This window comes from Acipenser ruthenus, chromosome 35 (genome assembly GCF_902713425.1).
Source record: "Acipenser ruthenus chromosome 35, fAciRut3.2 maternal haplotype, whole genome shotgun sequence".
Classification (NCBI taxonomy): Eukaryota; Metazoa; Chordata; class Actinopteri; order Acipenseriformes; family Acipenseridae; genus Acipenser; species Acipenser ruthenus.
The window spans coordinates 7,485,056-7,510,474 of record NC_081223.1 but is presented as its reverse complement, the minus strand read 5'-3'; the positions used below and the strand labels follow the sequence as shown (position 1 = coordinate 7,510,474).

At 40.3% G+C, this 25,419-nt stretch overlaps 1 protein-coding gene and 1 long non-coding RNA gene across 2 annotated transcripts; one reads left to right on the top strand and one right to left on the bottom strand.

Moving 5' to 3' along the window:
- The first annotated feature begins 2,598 nt into the window (after nt 1–2,598).
- Nucleotides 2,599–3,842, top strand: LOC131705114 (uncharacterized). Its single transcript, XR_009310199.1, has 3 exons — nt 2,599–2,668; nt 2,889–2,918; nt 3,672–3,842. It is a non-coding gene; the product is annotated as an uncharacterized LOC131705114 (long non-coding RNA).
- Nucleotides 3,843–15,932: 12,090 nt separating this feature from the next.
- Nucleotides 15,933–20,180, bottom strand: LOC131705357 (uncharacterized). Its single transcript, XM_059007778.1, has 14 exons — nt 20,078–20,180; nt 19,854–20,000; nt 19,659–19,739; nt 18,825–18,995; nt 18,622–18,718; nt 18,308–18,528; nt 18,082–18,232; nt 17,785–17,987; nt 17,549–17,666; nt 17,268–17,467; nt 17,074–17,188; nt 16,783–16,953; nt 16,033–16,085; nt 15,933–15,958 (listed from the first exon to the last, which is right to left on the bottom strand). Exons 2-12 carry the CDS (start codon nt 19,944–19,946, stop codon nt 16,787–16,789), a joined length of 1,617 nt encoding a protein of 538 aa, XP_058863761.1. The 5' UTR covers nt 19,947–20,000; nt 20,078–20,180; the 3' UTR covers nt 15,933–15,958; nt 16,033–16,085; nt 16,783–16,786.
- Nucleotides 20,181–25,419: the final 5,239 nt, after the last annotated feature.

Genomic DNA, 25,419 nt, shown 5'->3' with positions numbered 1-25,419 from the left:
CTGGCCGTGGTGTCAGTGCTACGCTTGAGGTATTAGTTTTGGTTAACTTTGTCAACACCTTTCAAGTTTTTAAAGACTTCAGTAAAGTCCCCCTAATTGTTCTGTGTTCAAGCTAAACAAATTCAGTACCCTCTTCACAGCTCGCTCCTTTAAGCCCCGGGATTAGTCTTCACCTTTATGATTGCTTCCCTGTTGCTGGTAGAAATGAGTCTATCACAACACCAAGGTCTTTCTCTCACACCCACTGTGTATTTCAAGCCTACTTTTTTCCTTCTAAAAAGAGACTTGGTAATGCATTTGTGAAATGTTTCAATAAGAAACATGCACTCCACACCGTACAGCAGCTGACTGATTTGCTAATGAAAGAAGCAGCTCAAACACAACACCTGGTATAATGAACATGTTTGTGAGCCAGGTGTTTGCAGTACTGCACTGTAGATATGAAATTCCAGAGAATGCTTCATTTTGCATGACTGATAACTAATCATTCTTTTGCCTTTAATACTGTATATGGGGCCCCCTGACTGCACCTGCTGATCCCAGCACTGATCCTGCTCTGTGTTAAGAGAACAATGAAGATCACTGACACTGTGTCAATAGATTTGGATCATAGGGTATAGAGGAAATAGTTTTCAAGTGAAGTATGGAAATTTGGAAGAGGAGGGCATCACACAGTATCACAGTGTAGAGAAAGAAAGGGTCCTTGATGAGGGTTTAGTGGTGAAGGAGTGCATTTGCCTGGGAGCGGGTATAAAACAGAGCAGGGTGGAGGGACCAGAGCAGCTGAAGAGTGGAAAAGCAGCATCAGCACCTTGTCAAGATGAAACCCTGGACTACAAGAGCCATTCTCCTCTCGGTCCTGACAGCATGTCTTCTGTCAGGGGCTGGTAAGACTGCCTTTCTCCTGAGTAACATGGGGAGGGAGGGAGGGATTGCATTGATTGCCTTCAACCTAAAATAAATGGGGGAAGAGATGGCATTGACTGACTTTCATCAGAATAACAGAAGGGTAGGGAGATAGCAGACAGTCTTCCATGAGATAACATAGTGGAGAAGGCAGGCCTTTCCTCAATGCTGCACCATTGAATAATCAACTTACCATAAGAATATCCTTCTTTGTTCTTAATTTGTACATTGCCATTTAAAAGAATGATTCCACCCCCTCCATTTCCTCTGTGTGCAGATGCAAGGAGCCTCCTTGAGGACTCTAAAGAGCTGGGAGATGATGATTACCAGGCCAGCAAGAGAGAACTGGGTAAGATCCATTCTTCCAGAACTCAATCCTATATTCTCAACACAGAGGTTTGAGGTTTGGGGATTGATTTGATGAGCCTGTACTCCACTAGAATAAGACACAGCATTTAAAGAACTTGAAAACTCCCATGTGTTGCATCAACCACCTCCCACCATGGGGACCCCTTATTAAGAGGCTGCTTCAGACCAGAAGGATTCCCTGGTACTGTAAAATGCAGCTGTGGCTTATCCACGTGAATAGCAAAATCAACTCGTCGTTTCTTATAATTTATAAGAACTTATTAGAAATGAAACAGTCATAAACAGTAAATATTTAAATATATTGGGGGGGAAAAAAACAAATCAAGGTTTGCATTTGAAATTTCCCTTCGAGTCGATCTTGCCTCCTGCTCATCTCTTCAATAAACCATTGCAGGGTGTAAATAAAATACACTGAGATTTTAAAATGTTCATTCAGTTTGATTTACCTTTTTCACAAAATATACATATCCTTGAAACATATAGACCTGCTCTTTCATTTATTGTGCTAATATTCAAACCACTTTTTATACAGCAGATTTAATATAATAATATATTTAAGAGATATTAAAAATGCAAACTGTTTACTGCAAGTTGATTTATTACAATTCCTTGCCTTATATAATATGTGGCACTTTAAAGTGGTTTATTTATATAATATTAATTCAACTATTCTACACTGTTGCAGTTATTAACAAAAGTGCAGAATTTTATGACCATAATTACATGTTTTCAATACAGTTACAAAAATCTTAATAAAATTTAAAAAAATCCCAGTTTTCCTAATCGGTCCGTTTGCATTCTCCATTCCATGCTGTCATTCCTTTCATAGCACTGGATACAACACAGGACTGCTCTCATTAAAAATGTAACCACAGCCTGTGTTTACAGATCTCAGCAACACTTTGGAAGATTCAGAGGAGCAGGAAGGAGCACTGGAGAATAAGAGAGCGCTGGGTAAGGAAAGAAAGAAAGAAAGAAAGAAAGAAAGAGAGAAAGAAAGAAAGAGAGAAAAAAAGAAAGAAAGAAAGAAAGAAAGAAAGAAAGTTTCTTATTTGCAGGATTTAAGTTAAGCAATGACAAAAAAGCACAGTCCTGCACAGACCACACAATTTGTTTAGAAACTCAACCTGACTAATCATCGCTAATCATGCATAACATCAAGGGCTACTGTATATCCAGAAATCTCCTGGTTAAACCTCACAGCTCTGCATTGCAATGTAATGGGGAACTCTCTGCCTCCCTGTGTTGAGTGTCCTATGAAGCTGTGCACTGCAGTCGAGGGAATCCTTCATTGCTTCATGAAGCTCTCTTCTCCCTGTTCCAGAGGCAGAGGATTCAGGTGACAGTGATGCTGAACTGGACAGCGATGGACTCAAAGGAGAGCGGGAGTTGGGTGAGTCCTTTTGAAAAGCACGTCTGGGTAGTGTGTGGGTACAACGTTAAACCTTCAAGAGGAACACATTGTGAATTACAGATGATAGACTTAAGGCCAAACCCCAGTGAATCTGAGCACATTTAGCTGCTGTTTCTCTACTGGCACTAACACAAAGTGCCCAGATCTGTTTCCTAATGTACGTCTAACTGTATAAACCTATTTCTGTTTTACCTGATAGGAGACAATATGATGGAGAAAAGAGCTGACAGTGAGTACAGATGGCCTATAGCTTCTTCTGTTGAGTGTGTTTCTGTCTGTCTGTCTGTCTGTCTGTCTGTCACACTGATGCGGAAGAGGAAAACACAAAGCTTGAGGGATATACACTTTGAAAATATTTCATCTGTTTGCATTTAACATGTGCATTTAAATGTGTTGATGCAGCACCTTTAATAAGACGTATTGTATTAATTGATCACCTTAAATGTCAGTAAGAAGGATCGCCCAACTGAGATATAATAACTTGACTAAAAGGTTGTCCTGTTCCCTTACCTTTTTATCAATCAATATTTATTTTATATAGCGCCTTTCATAGTTGACCACAGTTGTTTTGTGCATAAGTCTGTGTGATTCTTTTCATATGAAATGCAGACTGAAATATCTTTCTGTTAGTAAGTGGCATCACCATCAAGTGCATAGCAGTGAATTGAAAGCAGAAGGAAGCGTGATCCAGTCACTGGCTCTTCTATAAAGACACTTTGACTGATCCAGCCTACATTATGTACATATATCTAAGACAGGCAACTAGAACTGAAGAGCAGCTCCTGAACTCAGGTGAACACACTGTAACACACACTCTAACAAAATGAAATCTGAAGCTCCTTACTGTTCAGCAATCTTCTTTAATGTACATTGAAATCCTAATCCAAATTTGGAGAGTTCCTCAACATGGTCTGTGTTTAAATAGAAGGGATGCAACCTACTGTTTGTTTAATGATCTTCACGTGCTTTCTGTCTCCTGAAGTGGATTCTGAAGTGGTCCTGACACAGTCCATGGTAGTGAAGAAGGATGCCCTGTCCAAAAGATACTACAGAAGTAAGTGTGTGTCTCTCTGGAGCTGGCTCCTGGTTTGGGTGAACTGCATGGATTGTAGACTGAAGGTCAATTGATTGAAGACATTGAGAAACACTTCAGTATTACAGCATACTCTACCATGGAGTGGTTTCATAGTTCTGGACAGACTGGAGGAAACACCTTGAAATGAGCCCCTTGGTGTCTTCATTAAGCCTGTAACAGCTATCAAAATCAACTGATATTCTCAGAGGAACAGAAAACATTCCAGTAAATGGAACTCATAAACATGAATATAAAGTGAACTATTAAATCCAATAACCACTGTTTCTGTTTTTCTTTTTCTTTGGAACAGCTTACTGTTGTAAGTATTTTATTTTATTATGGTACATTAATATGCAGAAATGAATTGTATATATATTTTTAAATTGTATTTAATGTTGTATGTTTATTTCATTTCCAGATTATAGCATCTGTGCTCGTGGTAAGTGTGAATCTGATATTTTAATAAAAATGTGACTGTACACTACAATACAATACACATGTACTGTGCGCGTCACAAGAAATGAATACATGTTAACAATGGGGCCTCCTACAGCTGATGTTGAGAATATGGAATGGGGTATTATTGTATAATAGTATGAATTAGCTGCTCTTAATAAGAAATGCCATCTTTATTTAATACATACTCACATAGTGAGGTGTTCTGTATACTGTGGGAGGGGATATAAAGAAGGAGCCCTGTCTTTGGATTTTGCCAATAATAGAAATGTACAAATAGAGAGACACTCCTTTGAAATATATAGCTCTCTAATACACTACTGAGGCCCCATTCTTGTATAAAGCAGCCACTGCAGTGACTTCAAATGGACTGAACTCAATATATCACTTGTATCTTTCACAGTAAGGTACAGATGCTACTATGGTAAGTAAATGGATTCTACTTTATTTTATGCAGCAATCAGTGGGTTTTATTTATTATTTTCAATCAGGGCATGAATTGTTTATCAGTGTAGCTTTGCTGAGAGGCTTCAGTGACACAGTGACTAGAGTGCAGAGCTGCAGTGTGGAAGGTAGTGGGTTTGAGCAGTTTAGTGGTTAGTGCTGGGCTGTAGTATAGGAGTTAATGGGTTTGATAGCTCAGTGTTTAGAGAAAGTGGTGCCCTGCAGAGTGGAAGGCAATGTGCATGCTTGTGGATCTGAGTATTACTTTTTTATTCATTAGTCTTTTAGCAGTCGCTTTTCTCCAAAGTGTCTTCGAGACTAGGGGGTGTACTATGCATCAACAACTGCTGCTGCAGTCACTTACAATAGGACTCCAGTTTTACGTTTTGACTTGCTCAGTGTCACACACAGTGAGTGAGTGGCTGAGCAGGGATGTGAACCTCCTGGTATCAAGCCCTTTTCTTTAACCACTGGGCCACTGTCCCTGAGTAGCTCAGGGGGTTGAGTTCTGGGCTACAGTGTGGAAGGCAATGGGTTTAAGAAGCTCTGTGTTAAAAATAGACTGTTCCTAATTATCTTTTCTTTTTTTGTGTAGCTCATCACTATCACTACTATTTCTACTACCATCATGGGTACCACTGCGCTCGCTGTGAGTATGCCTTATTATTTCTGTATACATTGGTTGTGGGATATATTAGAACAATTTTAAATAGAAAACCAAGTGTCATTCCATATCAGTTTAGAACATGAGGTCGACCAGGTCAAATATGGATGGAACTCCAAGAGAGACACAGAATTGTTGGAATAAGTTTTATAACAGATGCCATCCATCATAATCCTTCAACTGGAAATATCAAGATGAGTTTATGATTCATCTTTCAACTGCATTGTCTCAAACTATTGATTGATTTGAGGTCATTCGTAACTTATTGGAAAGAGGAAAGTCTAACCTGTCTCCTGCAATCAAGAAATGTATACTTAAACTTATTACATGTGTGTGATCTCATGCCGGAGTAACCAACTCCACAAATAATCCCAGGAGATCTGATGAATGGGACTGCTGCTGTTTTATGGTGTGTGTACAGTAGTTCTCTGTGGGAGGTCATTATGTCAGGGTTGGCTTTGAGTTGAGAAGAAGGGTCCACTGACCTCAATCTCATGTGGAACTTTTGTCATTTTAGTGAAACAAAATATAAAAGCAGGGGTCAAAACAAAAGAGCTTTGATCTAGGATTGCTCTGAATAAAACCTCAGAAGCATGTTTGGCATTTGAACTAGTATAGAGGGTTTCCGTGTCTTTTATTGATAGGATTGTATTGAGAGGTTGTGGTGGCTCCACAGTTTAGCAGTTGATTCCATACCCTTTCAGATTGTGAAATTGCATGCTGAATTACACAAAGCTTTTTTCAAATTTGTAATTCAAATGAGTGCAATACAAAGAGTGTAGAGGATGCTATCTACACATGGGAGGGAGTTCAATTCTGCAGCTCAGTGTGACACTGATTGTCTATATTATTAAACAATGCTGACCATTACCACCCCACAATCTCATTACCTAGCTGTGCAATGCTCTGTAGGGTATGGATCAGAACAATAGCTTTTCTGTCCAGGTTGCTGATAATGTCTTCAATTGGTTTCAGACTGGCATACCTACCACTGCAGGCGATGCCAGCACTACTGAGAAGCAGCAGCGCCCAGGGATCACAGTGCTGGTGTTTACCTGACAGCAGACCTGCAAGCAAAGCTTAAACACACCAGCAACATTCTTTTGTAGCATGGCTGTAACCTTTCTGTTGTGATCCCTCTCCCCACACAGAGCTACAGCACCCATACTTATTTCTATCAGGCCATTCACAGCTTGTTTAAAACAGCTGCTCCCTGTTGTGCATTTGGTCAATCTCTTCAAGGATATATAATAGAGACAACATTATTTTTTCTATTGGGTGATTCCCTGCCTCTCATGAAGCAGGTCTTTACATTGTATGGAAAGGTGTCCTTATTTAACATGTAGTCTCAGATTCTCAGTGAGATCACATGCTCACACATGTTTGAATAGAAACACAGCTGCACATGGGCACATATACAAAGCGTTACTTGGAGAGCGTGCTTGATTGATTTGCCCCAGCTCATAATCACTGCACCGAGTCAGGTTTGACCAGTAGACTCCTTTCTTCTCCCAGCTCCTCACAGCCACCCTGTGATGTCACAAGTGACCCGTGACAGGCCTTGTTCACAGACTGACAAAAACATTGTGTTTATATAGAGATTTTCTTCATCTCTCAATTATTTTAAAGTCTCTTTATTTGCATTCATGACAACAAATGCTCCAACTGTTGACCAGTATAAATGCTGTCCTGCCAAAACAACACTATCTGCTGTTACATGAAACTGGGTAAAAGCCTGTCTCTTTCTGTAACGCTTTTTAAGCAATAAAACTATTAGCATCAATGTCTCGTTTTGGACTGGTTTATTTCACATGACATGTATTCTTGTCAAACTGCCACCACTGAAATTATTCAAAAAGCACTCTTTATTGACAACAAAGAACTCTTAACAGGCAAGGGAGGATTCATGTATTTCCTCTTTCTTCTGCATTGCATATTTAGTAAAGGAGAAAGTGCCTGATTGTTTCTATAATGTCATCGGTTTAGCCGTTCAGAAGCACGTTGCTCTTTCCCAGGTAATTGTTACTTGCATATTGTGGGTGAACCAAGAGGCATGATGAGATGCTGGAGGCGTTATGGCAAACCCTGCTTTTACTTTACTGTGTGCTACCTACATTAAACTGGTTATTGAACCTGGACCATCTCTCATCTTTCACTTCTACTAATGAATTACTCTCCAACTCTGGGGAAACAAATCACAAATGTGTGTATTGTATTATCATGATGTGCTAGAATTGACCTTGCTCTAAAGACTCACTGTGCTGTCTGTATTAACTTGTATTATAACAAGGTCAAGTTTATCAATTAATGTCAGTGGGCTTGGACAGCATTTAAATACTCCCGCTTCTAGAACATAAGAAAGTTTACAAACAAGAGGAGGCCATTCGGCCCATCTTGCTTATTTGGTTGTTAGTAGCTTATTGATCCCAGAATCTCATCAAGCAGCTTCTTGAAGGATCCCAGGGTGTCAGCTTCAAAAATATTAATGGGGAGTTGGTTCCAGACCCTCACACTTCTCTGTGTAAAAAAGTGCCTCCTATTTTCTGTTCTGAATGCTTCTTTATCTAATCTCCACGTGTGACCCCTGGTCCTTGTTTCTTTTTCAGGCCGAAAAAGTCCCTTGGGTCGACATTGTCAATACCTTTTAGGATTTTGAATGCTTGAATCAGATCGCCGCGTAGTCTTCTTTGTTCGACTGAATAGATTCAATTCTTTTAGCCTGTCTGCATACAACATGCCTTTTAAACCCGGGATGATTTTGGTCACTCTTCTTTGCACTCTTTCTAGAGCAGCAATATCCTTTTTGTAATGTGGTGACCAGAACTGAACACAATATTCTAGGTGAGGTCTTACTAATGCATTGTAAAGTTTCAACATTACTTCCCTTGATTTAAATTCAACACTTCTCACAATATATCCGAGCATGTTGTTGGCCTTTTTTATAGCTTCCCCACATTGTCTAGATGAAGACATTTCTGAGTCAACATAAACTCCTTGGTATTTTTCATAAATTCCTTCTTCATTTTCAGTATTGCTCATATACAGACACAGACCACACTGTAGTGTTTAGATGACTGGATGTGAGGAGCTTTGTGTTAACAATGGGAGAACTGGGCTGACTGGGGAGGTAACTGATGCCTATGTCAATTGTCTTATTACTGTGTTATTACATTATAAACAGCAGTGGTGCTCTGGCTCCCTCTTGTGGTCAGTGTGAATGATGGCAGTGTGTGCAGCTATGCAAGGCACTGATGCCTGTTTCCAGGCTATACAAACACAGAGATGGATTCAATCAAACACTAAGTTCACAGTTTAATAGAAGAGTGGATTAGTTCTATTTGTATATGTGTTCTAAGCGCTGCACTTGTGTTTCAATAGGTGTCATATTATGATATTTATAATGCACATTTTTATTGCCTGCGTGCAGTACCTTACACTTTTCTGTATTAAATGTCAGTTGCCATGTGTTTGCCCAGTTCTGAATGCTGTCTAGATCATTTTGAATGACCTTTGCTGCTGCAACAGTGTTTGCCACTTCTCCTATTTTTGTGTTGTTGTAAATAACAAGTTTGCTTACTATACCAGATTCTAAATCCTTAGTGTAGATTAGGAATAGCAGAGGACCTAATACTGATCCCTGTGGTTCACCACTGGTTACCTCGCTCCATTTTGAGTTTCTCCTCTAATCTGTTTTCTACATGTTAACCACCCCCTAATCCATGTGCATGCATTTCCTTGAATCCCACCTGCATTCAATTTGAGAATTAATCTTTTATGCAGGACTTTGTCAAAAGCTTTCTGAAAATCTAAATAAACCATGCCATATGCTTTGCAATTATCCATTGTCGATGTTGCATCCTCAAAAAAATTCAAGCAGGTTAGTTAGACACGATCTCCCTTTCCTAAAACCATGCTGACTGTCTCCCAGGATACTTTTACCATGTAGGTAATTTTCCATTTTGGATCTTATTACAGTTTCCATAAGTTTACATATAATTGAAGTCAGACTTATTGGTCTGTAGTTACCTGGTTTGGTTTTGTCTCCCTTTTTGTGGATCGGTATTACGTTTGCTATTTTCCAGTCTGTCGGTACAACCCCTGTGTCAAGAGACTGTTGCATGATCTTGGTTAGCAGTTTGTAAATAACTTCTTTCATTTCTTTGAGTACTATTGGGAGGATCTCATCCAGCCCAGTGGATTTGTTTATTTTAAGAGCTCCTAGTCCCTTTAACACTTCTGCCTCTGTTATGCTAAAGTTATTTAAAACTGGATAGGAACAGGTTGACATGTGGGGCATGTTGTCCGTATCCTCCTTTGTAAAAACTTGTGAAAAGTAATCATTTAATATATTTGCTATTTTTTATTTTTTCATCTATGATTTTGCCATTTGTATCTCTTAGACATTTAACCTCCTCTTTGAATGTTCTCTTGCTGTTATAATATTGGAAAAACATTTTGGAATTGGTTTTAGCCCCCTTAGCAATGTTCATTTATATCTATCTCTCTTGGCCTTTCTAACTTCCTTTTTGACTTGTGTTTGCAGTTCCAAACAGGAGTGGCAAACACTGTTGCAGCAGCAAAGATCATTCAAAGTGATCTAGACAGCATTCAGAACTGGGCAGACACATTTCAAATGACATTTAATAGAGAAAAGTGTAAGATACTGCACACAGGCAATACATTTCTCCCCCTTCCTTTCTATATTGGTTAATTGTGGGCTCTATTTTCTTTTTTTTAACATCACTGAGTCCCTTGTCCCTGTGCAAATACAATGTAGAAACATATAGAGAATGTATGGGAATGGTCAATAAACATCACTGCTGTTTCTCTTAAAGCGTGTTTATTTATTTCTAATACTGGACCCTGTCTTAATACTGTATTACATTATGAATATGAATATAGCTGAATTATTAATTGTAGATAATACTTAGAATACCAGATACATATTTAGCATTAAAAAGCAATACATGTGATTTATTTAACAGTCGTTCATTATTTTGTGTATCAGCCGCCACACAAAGTTGAGCGCAGTGCGGTATACTGTAATGATGCTCCAGTCAGTCTGTCCGGACTGCACCTGAACCATTTTAAAAACACGAAGCCACTAATAAGCTAAATTGAAAAAATTAGGAAAAAATTGCGCAGATATAAAGAAGCTAAATTTGAACTCCTAGCTGGAGCAACGAGAGAAGGCGAGAGGGCGGTGCAGAGAAGGAGGGGGAGACGCTGCTAGGCAACCGGCTTGTGAACATTCCACTCAGCTGAGCAGAGACCGTTAGGATTTAAAAATGCGAACGTTCCGAGCGGCGTTAGGCGCTTCGTTAAATTAACACACCGTTGCTGGCATTTTAATTTTGAAGAAAACAATATTTTAACTCAAACAGCACTGTATTAAAAAAAAAAATACTTTACTAGAAGTTCCAGACCGTTTTCCAACAAATAAAAGGTGATACGTATTTATAATAAGTATATTTGTTATGATATTAAGACTAAAGAAATGTGCTACAGTTTGGTGTATAATTTATTTATTTATTTATTAAATGTTGTATTTCTTTTTTAATATTGTTTTGTTTTCACAAAATAACATCCATACATTATCAGTTCATCTGCTAGAGTAATCAAATCACAAATATTACTCGTCAGTAATTCATACACAGACACACTGTGGTAACTTCAAGAAGTTAAAATGTAAGGCTGGATTAAAGTTTAACCAAATAAATAAGTAAATACATTTTTATCTCTTGCTGGTGCCACGGCTTGTCTCTGTATCAATTCAGTGATATTTGAGGTTTTGTTTAGTACACACTAGCAGGTGATCTGATAATCTTATTGGTGTTATTTTGTGAAAACAATAACACGTTAATACTGTGCTACAAAAAATGACTCGCCGTGTTGTAACTTGTGCGGGTGATGTCACGGGTTGTCATGGCAGCGCCGATCATCACGGGAGGGGTTATCAGTGGTTGTCGGAGAAACGCTGGAGTTCCGCTGGCTTCCGAGGTATCCAACCCGAATATCTAAATCATATCTAAAACATTTGATTTTAAACCGTTTTGTAGAATATTTTCTTTTTCGGGGCTTCACTAATAGCTTCTTGTTTAGTCTTTGTAGCTATTGAACTGGATCATTGTTTCAACGTGCATGTCTGGGTTTTGTCCAGTAGATGGAGCTGCTGCTGCTGCTGCTGTGATGTTTTGTTTAGCAGAATGCAGTTCACGTACCGTGTTACAAACGGGACGGCGCTGCACAGAGCGGTACAAACTGTGCAATTAAAATCTCCGGTAGTACTACAGACGGGCCGCCGATAGTCATCTCTGATTAACCCAACATGAATATAAATACGAACTCAGTGTGTTTCAAAGAGCACTCAGAGTGACGGCGCCGGAGAGTCTGATAGCAGGTTTAATAATATGAATGTGCCTGTGTCTGATCGAGTCTCGCATCAAACTCTCCGTCCTCTTTATAATATAAACTCATTACACCCCCCGTACTACACACGGGGTTTCCAGTGTAGTGAATTCAGTTCCAATAACTCACACACTCAAACATGAAGAGAACAACATGTTGTTAAGTAGCACTTTTTTGTGATGCTAAAACAAGGTATATATATAAGGAGTGTTGATAATTTCACCCTAAACTTGCATATTGAAAGTAGCATGTCAAAGCAAGAAGGAATCTAATAAGTAGATTATGCCTGTGTAATCACAACTCAGAGGCAGCCAGACCTATGGCATCACACATGGGACTACAGAAACTGGTACGGGATTCTGGGAATTGTAGTTTGTTTGCAGTTTTACCGTTTTGTGGCTGAACGCTGGAGGCTGCATTAGCCACTGTATTCGAATTTTTTTATCTAACGGGAGTAATACAAACTACACTAAGCAAAAATGTAACAGATATATTAATGTTTTATATTTTGCATGTATTTGGATTAATACTTAATATACTTAGTTTTTGTGAACACGATCACCTACAGAACTGTATAATAAAGTTTGTTTCTAGAATTCTGTACTTTGCATGTGTGTGTTTTATAATATGCATACCTGTCAGCACTGAGCTTTCAAAATAAGGGAGACTGCATGGGGCAGGACTCTGAAACAGGCCTTCACGGGCAGGGTTACCATATGATTTCATGCTCACTAGAACACACTGTGATAGTTTAGGCTCTTCAACTCACACGCCAAAACATTGTGGGAAGTGTAGTCCTGCTGTGAACAGTGCCCAAGAGGTGTAGAATGTACCAGAATACATTGCAATTGGAAAAGCCTGAATTGTCCCAATGAACAAGGGGTCACATGGTAACCAGAATGCATGCCTGCCACAGGCTTCCCATGGGCCCTAAAGTATGACCAATACAGACAGGAAGGAACTGCACTGCTGGAAATAGTGATTTTAGAACCTGAAATGTTAGCAAAAATAATTGCTTTTGCAAAAACGTATGTAGGAGCTGAACTGGAATTTTGATTATTAAAATAAAAAAAATAATAATTGTCACGGATAGCTGGGTGAGTTGGGTGGAGGTGTAAAAATAATCAAGTCCAGACAATGGTATGATATGACACAAGTTGTTTTCTTTTCCTTTATTATTGTCTGCAAACAGTGGTAATCAGGACAACAAACAAAAGAAAACGTCCAAACAAAAGAGAAACACTAACTGAAATGTGGAGAGACAAAACAAACAAACAACAAAGTAAAATTATCCAGACTCTGGGTGGCTGTCCTTGCCTTTCTGGCCATTCTGGTGTCCACCCTCCTGGTTGTCTGTCTCTCTTTTGAATTAGTTTGTTTATGTCTGTCAAAAAAAACACAGTGAGCATTTGTTTGGTTTTATCCCTCAGTACCTCTCCCACACTCCTTTGTGCTTTCAGATACCACCCTCGACTGCTACAACACGGCCCCCTTTTATGTGCCGCGGAACGCCCCCTAATCAGCGGAACACCAATCAGCAATTGGCATTTTAATCTCCTCCCAATTCTGGGACTTTGCAGGACATTCCGTGTTGTTGCCCTCAACAAAGATGGTGACCGTCCTTTCGGGACTTCCGCCCCAAAGGTGGAACTGCCACGTCACACCATCTCTGTTGGGGCCTTCTAGGCTGGCTCACAGCCCCCTGGCGGCTGGGAGGATGGCTTACAGCACGGGATCGCTTTATCTCATCACAGGAATGTATTCTTATTTTAGTTTATTTAGGTATGTGTAATTATTATGGTTTATGGATTGGTATGTGCTCCTTTTCTATGCACTGCACCCTCAAGTGGTAGTTTTCTTTATAGCTAATGAATTATAGAATTCAGTGTGGAAAGTAAACAATAAAGAACACAGATGACACAGTGAGGAGGAGCAGCAGCAAATACAGTTCAACTGAAGACAATTAGTTTCTGCTTTTGAATGGAGTTCTTGGTATGGAACATATTGCTGTATTGGAAGGATTTTCCACTAGTTTTATTATTGGGTGTAAGTAAATAAAAGCTTATTGTATTCTGAAGATTGGGAAGTTTACACACTTGGAATTATTCTAGAAGTTAAGAGCTGGAAGTGATGTGAAGCACAGTGACTATATGATGAGTCGTAATGTAGAGGATATCTAGCCTACAAAAACTAACAAGTGGGAAAATCATTTATGAAGCCACCACAATGTAAATTTAAAGAGACAAGAGAATCTGTCAGGAATAAAGGCCCAACATAAGGGAAAGTGGACAAGCCTGGCTTTGGTGGACAGCTTTTAACTTTACACCAGCTTTTGTTTTCAAATGAACCCCCCCTCCTCCATTACTATTTTTACACACGAGGCTTCAAAATAATTAACAGTTAAACATATATTCTTAAATCAGTGAAGCAGGGCTCTGGTTTGTTTCTTGTTGAAGCCTGGTTCATGACAATATATAATTGTACACTGAAATAGAATTTATATATGAAAATTGTTACCTAATACAAATTTAATAAAAGGGACAAATGAGGGGGGGGGTTCCTTCCTTAAATTTTATCATGCTAAATAACTGAAGGTATAGTAATTGCCCTGTTACTGTTCAATATAAAAATAGGGTTACAGCTCAATGGAGGAGGAAAGTCTTTGCCCCCAGGTTCACACAGTGAATTAGTGAAGGGTCCTTGAGTAACACACCATATTGAGAATGGCCTGATCAGGGCAAATCAAAGCATTAAATACAGCAAGGATGAGAAAATCCCATTGACATGGCCATTCTGACATATCAACTGTAGAATTAGTAAAGCACAAAAAAATAAGCTTTTACAAGTAAGATTTTTATTTATCAATACACACTTTTTGGCAGTTTCCAGAAAGATACAACTCCAGCTACAAAGATAACCACTGAACACACACCCATTGCAGCTCCCAGAAGGGACCACACATTGAATTGGCCTGCAAGAGAAGAAAGAAATAGTTAAAGGAATATAAAGAGATAGTTACATTTTACTTTAACAGCAATTGTGTTCACATCATGCATATTACCACTTCTAGGCATAAAGTGAAGGGATCCATCTCTCTTCAGATCAATTGGGCCAGAAGACACAAACACCTTTACTGCACCACCATCCATCCCTTCAGCACTGCGACCTACAGGAGGAATTAGGAGTCCATCAAAACAAAATGGACAAAAAATGCATGCAAAATTCCCCCCCGCCCCCTCTCAAACAGAGCTCTTACCAAGCCTCTGTTTCCCTGGAATGCACCGTCTGCTACAGAGGCTGTCTGATGGCCGGTTTGAATCACATATCACAACACCGCAGTGGAAGTAAATCTGAAAGACAGCACACCTTGTCAAGCAAAACTAGCATCAATAGATCAGGCAGTACCATCATCCAATGAGGATTACTGAATTGAAAAACAAATATATTGCATCATAAGTGTTTCTTGCAAAAGTGCACTTATATGTTTTCATTCCAGCTCACTAAAGATTTGAGAACAGCGACTATTTGCTGCTTGCAAAGCAATCCAAACCATGCACTGTGGTACAAGATCCCCATCCCAACACTCCACTTCACCTGTCCTTTCAGTGCATCCCGGCCACTTGTGAAGGAAAACATTTTCACTTCAAACCTCTTCAGATGGGAAGGGAACAGCACTCTTGCATTGCTGGAGACTGGGTGAAAGATGGTCAGGTACTCATCTGCAGGGTTCTCACAACTAGAAAGAGAAAGTAGGTCAGGAGCACATCAGCCACAACTCCAATTCCTAGGTTTTTTAGCAGCAATATCATATTCCAGCATCTTACCTGTCCACAACAACATCCCACTTTGGAGAGCTATTCCTGTCAGCAGAATAGGTTGCCCAGCAGTTCTCCAAAAACAATTCAGCCTGTGGATCCCTGCTGTACAGGAGCTCTACCTCAAAATACAAGGGTCTTCGCAAGTACTTCACAACAGGGTAATCCCGAGCTCCATAGAAGTCATTGTAGGTTGAATCTGCAGAGATGCAAGGGAGAATTTTATAGGTGGAAACACGCTACTAGAGCATCTATATTATTTCAATTGCCAGGTCATACCCAATGCAAGCCGCATGATGACTGCAAGGTCCCCCAAGCCAGGCTGGACTACAGGTGCAGGATTATTCTGGTACAAGAACTGCACTACCTTGGTGTCATTGACCAGATAGTGACAGGCAACTCTCAGCCTGGAAAGAGGAGATGGGGTTAGCAGAATTTCAGCCTCAACCACAAGGATACTCAATTTGATTGCAATCCTTACCGGTAAGATGTGAACAGCACTTCATTCTCATAAGTCAGGAGGTTGTTGTCAAACTGGAAGAGAAATCAAAGGCTCAGGTTGCAATGAACTTGTAGATTTAGTATGGAGCTGCATACCAAGTTGCAGTCTAGCTAATATGGTACTCTGGATCATTCCCAGCTGTGTACTTACCTAGTACCAATTTCACAACTTCAAAATAAAAAAATCATTGGTAATGAATATTGCAATTTCATAATTGAACACTTTTTTGGGACCTCATGATTGTTACAGTTAGTATGATACCACAAGTCCGTCTACAGAAACTGCTAGACTAATATGGTATTGTTTTAGTAACCTCTAGGAGGGCAACATCAGTTATTTTGGATTTGTTGCAAATACACATTTGAATACACAGCTGGTGACTCTTGAGCTGCAATTGGTATTAACTCATGTATTAGTTTAGTCCCGGCCTCACCACGGGATCATCCCCAGTTAGTACGCTCCTCCCAGTTCACTGCCATTGACCCAAAAAGTCTCTAGGCAGCACATGCAATGCCATAACCAAGAGTCATGTGTCGCAGCACCTTTGTCAACTGGACAAGCAGTTCAATACAAAGGTGGCATCCTTCAGATGTCCACAATTCATGCAAGTAATTCAGCGGATAGAAACACAGGTCACCATGGCTCCCCAGATTGATTCATGGGTGTTGTGGCCACCTTGTCAATGTTGAACCTCCTCAAAATATGGTTTTAAATGTAGTCAATACTAACCCTTCTAGTTGTGCCACAGGAGTTGACATTGAAGTAGAAAAACTGCATTGATAGCATCAGACTGAAGAGGCCGGCAACTTGGATCCCTTAGTGTTAGTTGACTTGGAGACAAGCTGGGGACAGATTCCACTTTCACAGCAAGAGCTGCCATAGTTCCATTGGTGAAGCAATCTGAAACACAGCATTTGGATCCAGGTTACGGAAACAGATTATAGCTTCAATACCACTCCATGCAACCTTTGGCCAATCTCAAAAGCAGCTATTCTAAAGAACGCTTTGCAGGAGAGTTACCAATCATCTTTGTAGGGAAACTGCAGGACAGAGAGAAGTCAGCCACCACAACCATGGTCCCAATATCATTCAAGGTCAAGTCAAGCCTGCTTCTGATGCCTGAAGAACTGATCACCTACAGAGACAATACACCAGGTCAGTAATGTGTTGAACCCAAAACAGCTAAAAACACATTTTAAAGTTCCATCACTTACTTCATATGTGGCATCAACTGAATTGTATGGCACAGTCATCCAGAAATTGGTAGCGTTGGCATTATACTTGTACAGGGCAAGCAGACTTCCACCAAGTTCTCTTGAGCCCACAAAAGGAATCCAGATGCGACCCATGTTGCCATATGTTACCATGGTATAGAATGCAGCACCATCACAGTAGCCAGTTACTGTAGGTGGAACTGCATGAGGAACAGTTGTCAGGGAAATGGACTGGATTGGTTAGAAAAGGGTAGTTGTAGACCAAATAGTCAGGCACTTACTGATGTCTTTGAGAATGGCTTCAACTACAGCAGGATGAGTAAAGGGTGTATTCTCTGGCACTATATTCAGCAAGTAGGTCAGGGGCAGAATGTAGGTTCTGGTGTCTGGAGGAGTTACCTGAAAAGCAGAGCAAGGGTTTGTAGGATTAAACCCAAAGTCAGACAGCAAGCAACACGTCCACAGGAAGCAAGTGTTTTCAAAGGGCAGTTGGATGGTTGAACAGGTGGGATGTTACCTTTTGCTTCACATTGGGGTCCTCAAATGGCACCTGGAGAGTGTAGGTCTTGGATCCATTGGGAAAGACATGCTCCTGGACATTATAACCTATGGCTTCTGGCACAGTTAACGTCTCTGGTCCAACTATAATTTTGACCAGCTCCACATCAGGCAGGAATGTCCCCAGGGTCACATTGAATACTCTGGCTTTAGGAACAGTGTCTGAAATTAAAGCATGCAGTTAAAATGAAGGACATGAAGTGGAGCACTGCAACAAATCCCTTTGATTTACTGCATGTGGACAAGTTCTACATACTGTTTGTGACAACTGGTGGCCGAGGCATGAAAGGAGTGGTTATGGGATGAAGTACCGTGTACTTGGTCTTCTCAGGCCCATCTTGCCAGGTATGCTCCAGCATTGGTTCAATAGAGTAAGAGATCACATAGGTGTTGTCTAATACATGGCTCTGAAAGCACAGAAGCATCTTAGGAGGAAAGCTTTAAAATGAGAAGGATTTAGAAGATGTTGAACTTCTACATACCTTGTAATATCCACCATCAGCTCCCACAGGAATTTTTACAGTGATTAGCTGGGGACCGACATCCAGTTTATAATCTCTACTATGAATCGTTGCAGGGTCAAGCTTGTGACCATCAACTCCCATTTGAACATCAAGGGTAGTAATTTGTGGTGTCGGAACAAGAGGAGGTAGAACACGGGGAACATTCCATGTAATCATCTGTTCTGTGAAGGCTGTTCCATCTGACAGAAAGGAACACCATAGACTTGGTATAGAAAACACACTTAAACCTAGAACAGTTCTTGAGCACCGTTGCCCTCTATAAGCTTACTCACCAGTAGGACATGTAACTGCAGTGTCCACCATCATGACCATCCATCTTTGCTTATAAAAGGTGGTTGATCTTAGCACAGCCATTGGTACAGTTTGGATCTGTTGGAGAGGAGGGGGAACTTTTACCAAAATAAAAGCAAGACTAAAGCTACCTTCATAGTCTGGATATTCTGTACTAGAGAACAATGAAGCCTAGACTACTTACCACCTGAGGCTGACTTTCTGTGGAGTTGTATGCAGCTCTAACCAGAATTCGAGTTGGTGTAGTGTTTATGCCATAGCCATTTGTCATGGCCTGAGCAACAGTCATGGTTGTCTTTCTATTTGCTGGGAGATGGAACACAATTTTCCAGATGCTGTTGTCAGCAGCAGTTGCCTAGCAGAAGAAAATCTCATTAGATTAGGGAGTTTGAACACAAAGCATCCCCAGTCTAAAGGATTTGTCATAACAGATGTCATGTTTAATAAACAGGAACTAAAGCTGAAAGTTGAAAGTTTAATGACACATCACTGAAACCGTTCTATGTTGAGCGGGCATCTAAAGGAACAGAGTAAATCCTCAAATACAACTGCGTACAAAAGCCTACGTGAAAGCATGTGGAATGTATCCGATACAGGCAGAATTTACAGCCATTCATTTGTACTGGACCTTAACACATCAGTGTACCAAACTTTAGGACACCTAAATTGCTCCTATGCAGCAGTCTTCAAAAAGGTAAATCAGGACACTTATCATGAAGGATTTATAGCCCTGTACATATGAAGCCACTACCTCAGTGGTTGAAATACAAGGCTTACACTGAAAAGAAAGGGTTAATTTCTCCACAATCAATTTCTACCAAAGCAATCACGAATACATGTATGCAAAGCCAATGCCTTAAATGTCACACAATTCCTATATGGCCACCCTCTTGGGAGACAGGTTAAAGTTAAGGGGGCCGTAGGATTTTGCTTCCTCTAGATGAGACAGTAGATTAGACCTCAATAGGCAAGACCAAGGGGATGTGAATGAAGCAAATGCAAAGTCACATCATTCTACCTCAGGGTATGCAAGGGACCAATCAGGATCATCTTGAACAAAGTTTGGCTCAATAAGTGGCACACCTCTTCTCACAGAAACCTAAAGAGAATTCACATTAGTCATGAGTGAAGCACTTCTGTAGTGACAATTAAATACCCACACAACCCAACAAGTTATACTGAAACAGCATTATCACATCCTGACAGCCCTTACCTCCATGTAGTTTCTTTCAGACATAATCTCCCTCTCTGCCCATGGAGAATAGCGGCATGTCATGCTCTGAACATAGGAGGAAGCTGAAGTCATAGCACTGTTTGAGAAGACACTGATTTGTACTGTCAGCTTGTAGGTCTCATCATTCTGGAAACAAATGCTAAAGTTAGTCCCAGCATGTCACCATTAGAAACAAGTTCACAAGAAATAAAATGATGACTCACTGTGTTTTGAGCAAAGCAGCTCAGCACAGAAGCAAGGAACTTGGCATTTCCCAAGAAGTCAACAGTTAAGCTATATCCACACTGTGCAGCCAGTCTTGGAGAGAGGGACACAAGCGCTCCCTTATTGTCTATGGAAAGAAATTCGGTTGGCCTTTTAAGAAACTGTACACGTGATCAAGCAATGTAGAGATATAACAAAGTGAACACCCCCACCACCCCGTCCCATCTACTTATTGAAATTGTCATAACTATTTATATTAGTAGAATTATACGCTCGTTCGGAACAGTAGGTTTAGAGTAATTGATGTCTATTTCTGCGCACTTGCAGTCAACAAATCTGACTAAGGTTGTAGCAGCACAGGTCTATTTAGTGTGAACAGCAACATGCTTTTAAAGCCAACGAAAGAGCCTTTCATACCCTGCATCTTACAAAAACAAAGCCTGGTTGCTGCCATACAGCGCAGGAGTGCTCTGTACTTAATTCAAGTCATTACATTACGAGTCAACAGGCTTTAGACATTAAAAGCTTTCCATTCAAGATAATGACAGCTCGAGTTCTGATGTTAACATCCACAAGTCAATTACCCATTTTTACAATTTCACCAGACTGACAGGTAGGCTAAGCAGACATTAATGTAGACAATTTATTTGAGGCCACTTGATTTAAGAAACAGTGCAAAGCATCTCTTTCGCATGTCAGATTTGCCATGACAGGGGCAGTCCCGGGGAATAGAATGATCAAGAGGCAAATGGAAAGCACAGCGCTTAACCTGAAATACAACGCGCAGTATTGATTTAGAACAGACTAAACACAAATCGGATGGCGTGTTGGAAATTTGAATTGTAATCAATTTACTTAAGATTTAAAGTTCCCATTTCAATTATTGAGCTTAAGTACATTCATTATTTTATGTATAATTAATTCAATTAGTGTGTTGAGCATTTTCAATTTGATATATTATCTTCGAGTGTTGAGCTTTGTCTATTTGACAGCTGTTATTTCAATTCAAATGTTGAACTTTGTCGTTGATGTTTGACGCTCCGGCTTTTGCAGTTAACATTTTTGTTACATTCCACCTCTCATAGGTTTGAACACAAACGCGTTTATTTGGGAAATTGTCAGATTGTTTATTGTGTATCCAGCGATCATCTGAACTAACTGGTTCAGTAGTCTGTTCCCGTGAATAGACAGCACATGCCTGAGGGGGTGTGTTCTGTACAGCTGTGCGTTTGAGTAAAGTTTGTCTCGGAGTTTTAAACGTTTCCATGGCAACTGCTGTAGGATGAAGTTGCCCGGAGCCGCGGACACCAGATCAGATTGGATTGCATTGCCTGAAAATTCGAAGTTTGATTGACGTGGTCAGTTGGCCAATAGAAAATGAGTTGGAAACGTCATCTGCCAACGCATTGCCAAACGAGAGCACGCTTTTGAGAGCAAGTCGAGTTGCGAGTGAGAGGACAGGTAAGTCAACAGTAGTATCGATAAAAAAAAAAAAAAAAAAAAAAAAACAACGACTTGACCAAACAATGCTTGTACATATCTTGCTACGCTAGCCGTCCCCCAGATAAGTTGAAGTAGTAACGTTAGCTAACTTATGTTAGAAGCTAGCTAGTGTTATCTAGCCAGCTAGCAAGCACCACCGGTACCTAGCTAATGTAGTCAACTGGGTAACGTTAGCTAACTTTAGATTAAATAATATCCCAAATAACGAGCATGATTAGTAGCATCAGTGTTGCTGTGCCTTTTTATCCAGGCGAGTTTGTTCGTTAAAGTTAGATAACGTCACCCCGTTTATTACATTTACAGTTTAGTCATTTAGCAGACGATCTTATCCAGAGCGACTTACAGTGCAAACAATTACAACATCTATATATATATATATATATATATATATATTGTAGCGTTCTCGGTTCCCGCAGGCAGGCGCATCACACAGGGCGAGGAAATCCACACACAGGCGGGGGGCGGGCGCGAACCCGGGTCCTCTCGCACTGAAGCATAGCGCCGATACCGCTGTACAAAAGAGCCGGCTCCATTGCAAGGAGCGTATATCGGGCTTATGTCTGTGTGTGTGATTACGTCACCTACCAGCCCTACTGCTGCTTTCCCCCGTGCACGCTACACTCTCCCCTGCCAGCCTCAAGTCCGCCCCGGACTTGCTAACCAGGCTACAGTCCGACAAGTGCGTGCTGGGGTACCTGCGTCCACTTCTGACACCAATGTAGCGTTCTCGGTTCCCGCAGGCAGGCGCATCACACAGGGCGAGGAAATCCACACACAGGCGGGGGGCGGGCGCGAACCCGGGTCCTCTCGCACTGAAGCATAGCGCCGATACCGCTGTACAAAAGAGCCGGCTCCATTGCAAGGAGCGTATATCGGGCTTATGTTTGTGTGTGTGATTACGTCACCTACCAGCCCTACTGCTGCCTTCCCCCGTGCACGCTACAATATATATATATATATACACACACACATACACACACACACACACACACAACAATATACAACAGTGCATAAGTTCACATGAACAGCAGTATATACAGAAAATGGTCGGATCATATCTGAACACGTGCCAGTACGTCGAAGTGCTATTGCAAGTCTAATGTTATGGAGGCAACATTAAGAAGTGCCCTCGTGCAACCCGATGTGAGTTGAAGGGGTCGTGATATGCACAGATACTTAACAGGGAGAGGAATAAAAATGGGGAAAAACAGCAGAGAAAAAATTGATAAAAGAAACTCCCCTCTCTATATAGTGCTTTATAGTTGTTGTCATTTCAGCAAAACTTTTAACAACTAGCTAGTTGCATAACCTAGCTATTATCAGTTTGTAATTAAATCTGATCCCAGACCAGTTTTCACATCTGATCTGGTGTCTGTTTGTAATTAACTCTATCAGTTTATAATTAAATCTGTGTCCAGATCAGCCTCTATGTCTGACCTGGTGTCAGTTTATAATCAAATCTGAATGCAGACCAGTTTTCACATCTGATCTGGTGTCAGTTTGTAATCAAATCTGTGCTCAGACTAGGTTTTACATTTGACCTGCTGTCTGTTTGTTCTAATTCTCTACTCAGACTAGCCTTTATATCTGAGCTCGTCTCAGTTTGTCACTATCTAGCTACACTAGCTTATTGCTTCCATTAATGTCTGTGTCATTGGTCTTAAAGTTGGCTTTCTTGCTAGCTAGTAAATTGCCTCTGAAATCTACAATCTGTCTTTACATTTTTGAGCTGGGCTCAGTTTTTATTATTGACATACTGTAGGATCAGTCTTACCTAGGCCCATGATATCAGATCCGTCTCTTTATATTGCTGATCTGGGTCTGTATGTATCAAGCATCTCAGAGTGATCTAGCATCTGATTTCCCAAGGCTATGTCCTAACCTTATTCATTGTGTGCTAAAAGGCTAAACTGATCCTAGATCAGCACTCCTACTCTGAGATGCTTAATACATACGACGCCTGGTCTCAGTTTATGGCACTGACATGACACTTGTAAGTTAACTGGCATCACTTAAGTTTGTGATAAATTTTTAATAAATGTGTTTGTAATAAATTCATTGTAAAGTACAGTATCACATTTGCAGTGTCTTTTTTTTTTTTGAAGAACATGAGCCCAGCTCTTTCTAAGACAAAAGAAGTAGAAAAAGCTATGGCAAGGAAGGGAAGGGAAAAAGCTAAGCTTACAAGCAAAAAAAGACAGGGAACATTGTGAAGGTAGCAGAAAGGGAAGAAAAGGCAGAAAGGGAGGAGCAGGCGCAGACAGAAACGGAGGAGCAGGTGCAGGCAGAAATGGAGGAGCAGGTGCAGGCAGAAACAGAGGATCAGGTGCAGGCAGAATCGGAGGAGCAGGTGCAGGCAGAAACGGAGGAGCAGGTGCAGGCAGAAACAGAGGAGCAGGTGCAGGCAGAATTGATTCAGGAGGAGAATTTCTCCTCCTGAATCAATGTCAGTGAAATCTCTAACAGGTTACATTAGAATGAGTAGGGAGCCAGAGAAAAGAAGATCTCTAGAAGAGCAGCTGGGTAAACATAAGTTAGTCCCTGGAAAATCGACAAGGGTATCTACTACCCTCAGTCGTATCACAGAAGGTAAGAATTTAATAAAGAAAACTACATATGTGGATCCCTTCAATTTATTTATTAATTTCATTGTGTTTCAAATACAACATAAATGCTTTCAACTTTTTTCTTTCATTGGTAATGTATAAAAATGGAATGCAGCTAAATCTAATCAATCTAATTAAGACGTAGCAATTGTAAACATATATCTTGTGTCTTATTTGTAAGTCGCTGTGGATAACAGCGTTTGCTAAATGTAGACCCTAAATGCAAACTGGTTATTTCTTGTATTAGACCCAGAGCCTTAGGTATATAAGGCTCTGATTAGACCTATATGAAGTAACAGATCAATATTGCTTGATTTAAACTAATATTAAAACCAAAATTGCTTTCCTTTAGAAATCAGTCTATTGATACATGATAGCTAGACTGAAATTGTTCTCAGCCTTTGCTCTCAATGTTTAAGTGGTTTGATTACAAAAAGTCAATATGTCAGGTGATGCCAGTGCCCTGTCGGACGACATAGGAATGCTGGCATCGAAGTACATCAAAGTGGAGGAGGTGGAGAAGAGGGTGTCCCCAAAGGAGCTCCCACGGCTCAACACATTGCCAGTGTGATGGAAACCAGGTACAGTAGCTATGGCATACTTTAATAATACTTGTCATCAGGGTAAGGTTTGTTTTTACAAATATATTTTTGTTGTTAATGACAAGTAACTACATTCACAGGGACATATTTTGGTTTAAGATTTCAATTCCTTTTGCCAATTTTCTCTGTGCTTCATATCCTCCTATTGAATTCTGTCATTAACTGAAATTGAATTATTTTGTATTTTATTTGTAGTGATCACCTCAACAAAATCAGAGCGATGCTGCTGAATCAAGAATGCATTGGCCAATGTGACGTGGCCACTCATGGGATGGGGTCAGGGGTGATAAGTATAGTATTTGAATTAATAGGGGACATCCTGAACCAAGAGAAACAAATCATCAGCAAGGCTTTGCTCCAGAGATGGTCTAATAGAGTTAAGATGGCTTGTAGTAGCATGTGAGCAGTGGATTTTTTTTCCCTTTGCAGCTAATTCGAATTTGCATGCATTGTTAACCGTCGGAAGAAGATTTTATTTTAGGATTGTATGTTTTTTAGCCTTTTAAATTAAATATTTAGTGACAAAAGCACAGCCTTATAAATAATTTCCTTGCCGAGAGGAGTTAGTTGTTCCTATTTTTTATATTAGACTGTTACACCTTAGATTGGTAAAGTTCTCCTCTCCGCAAC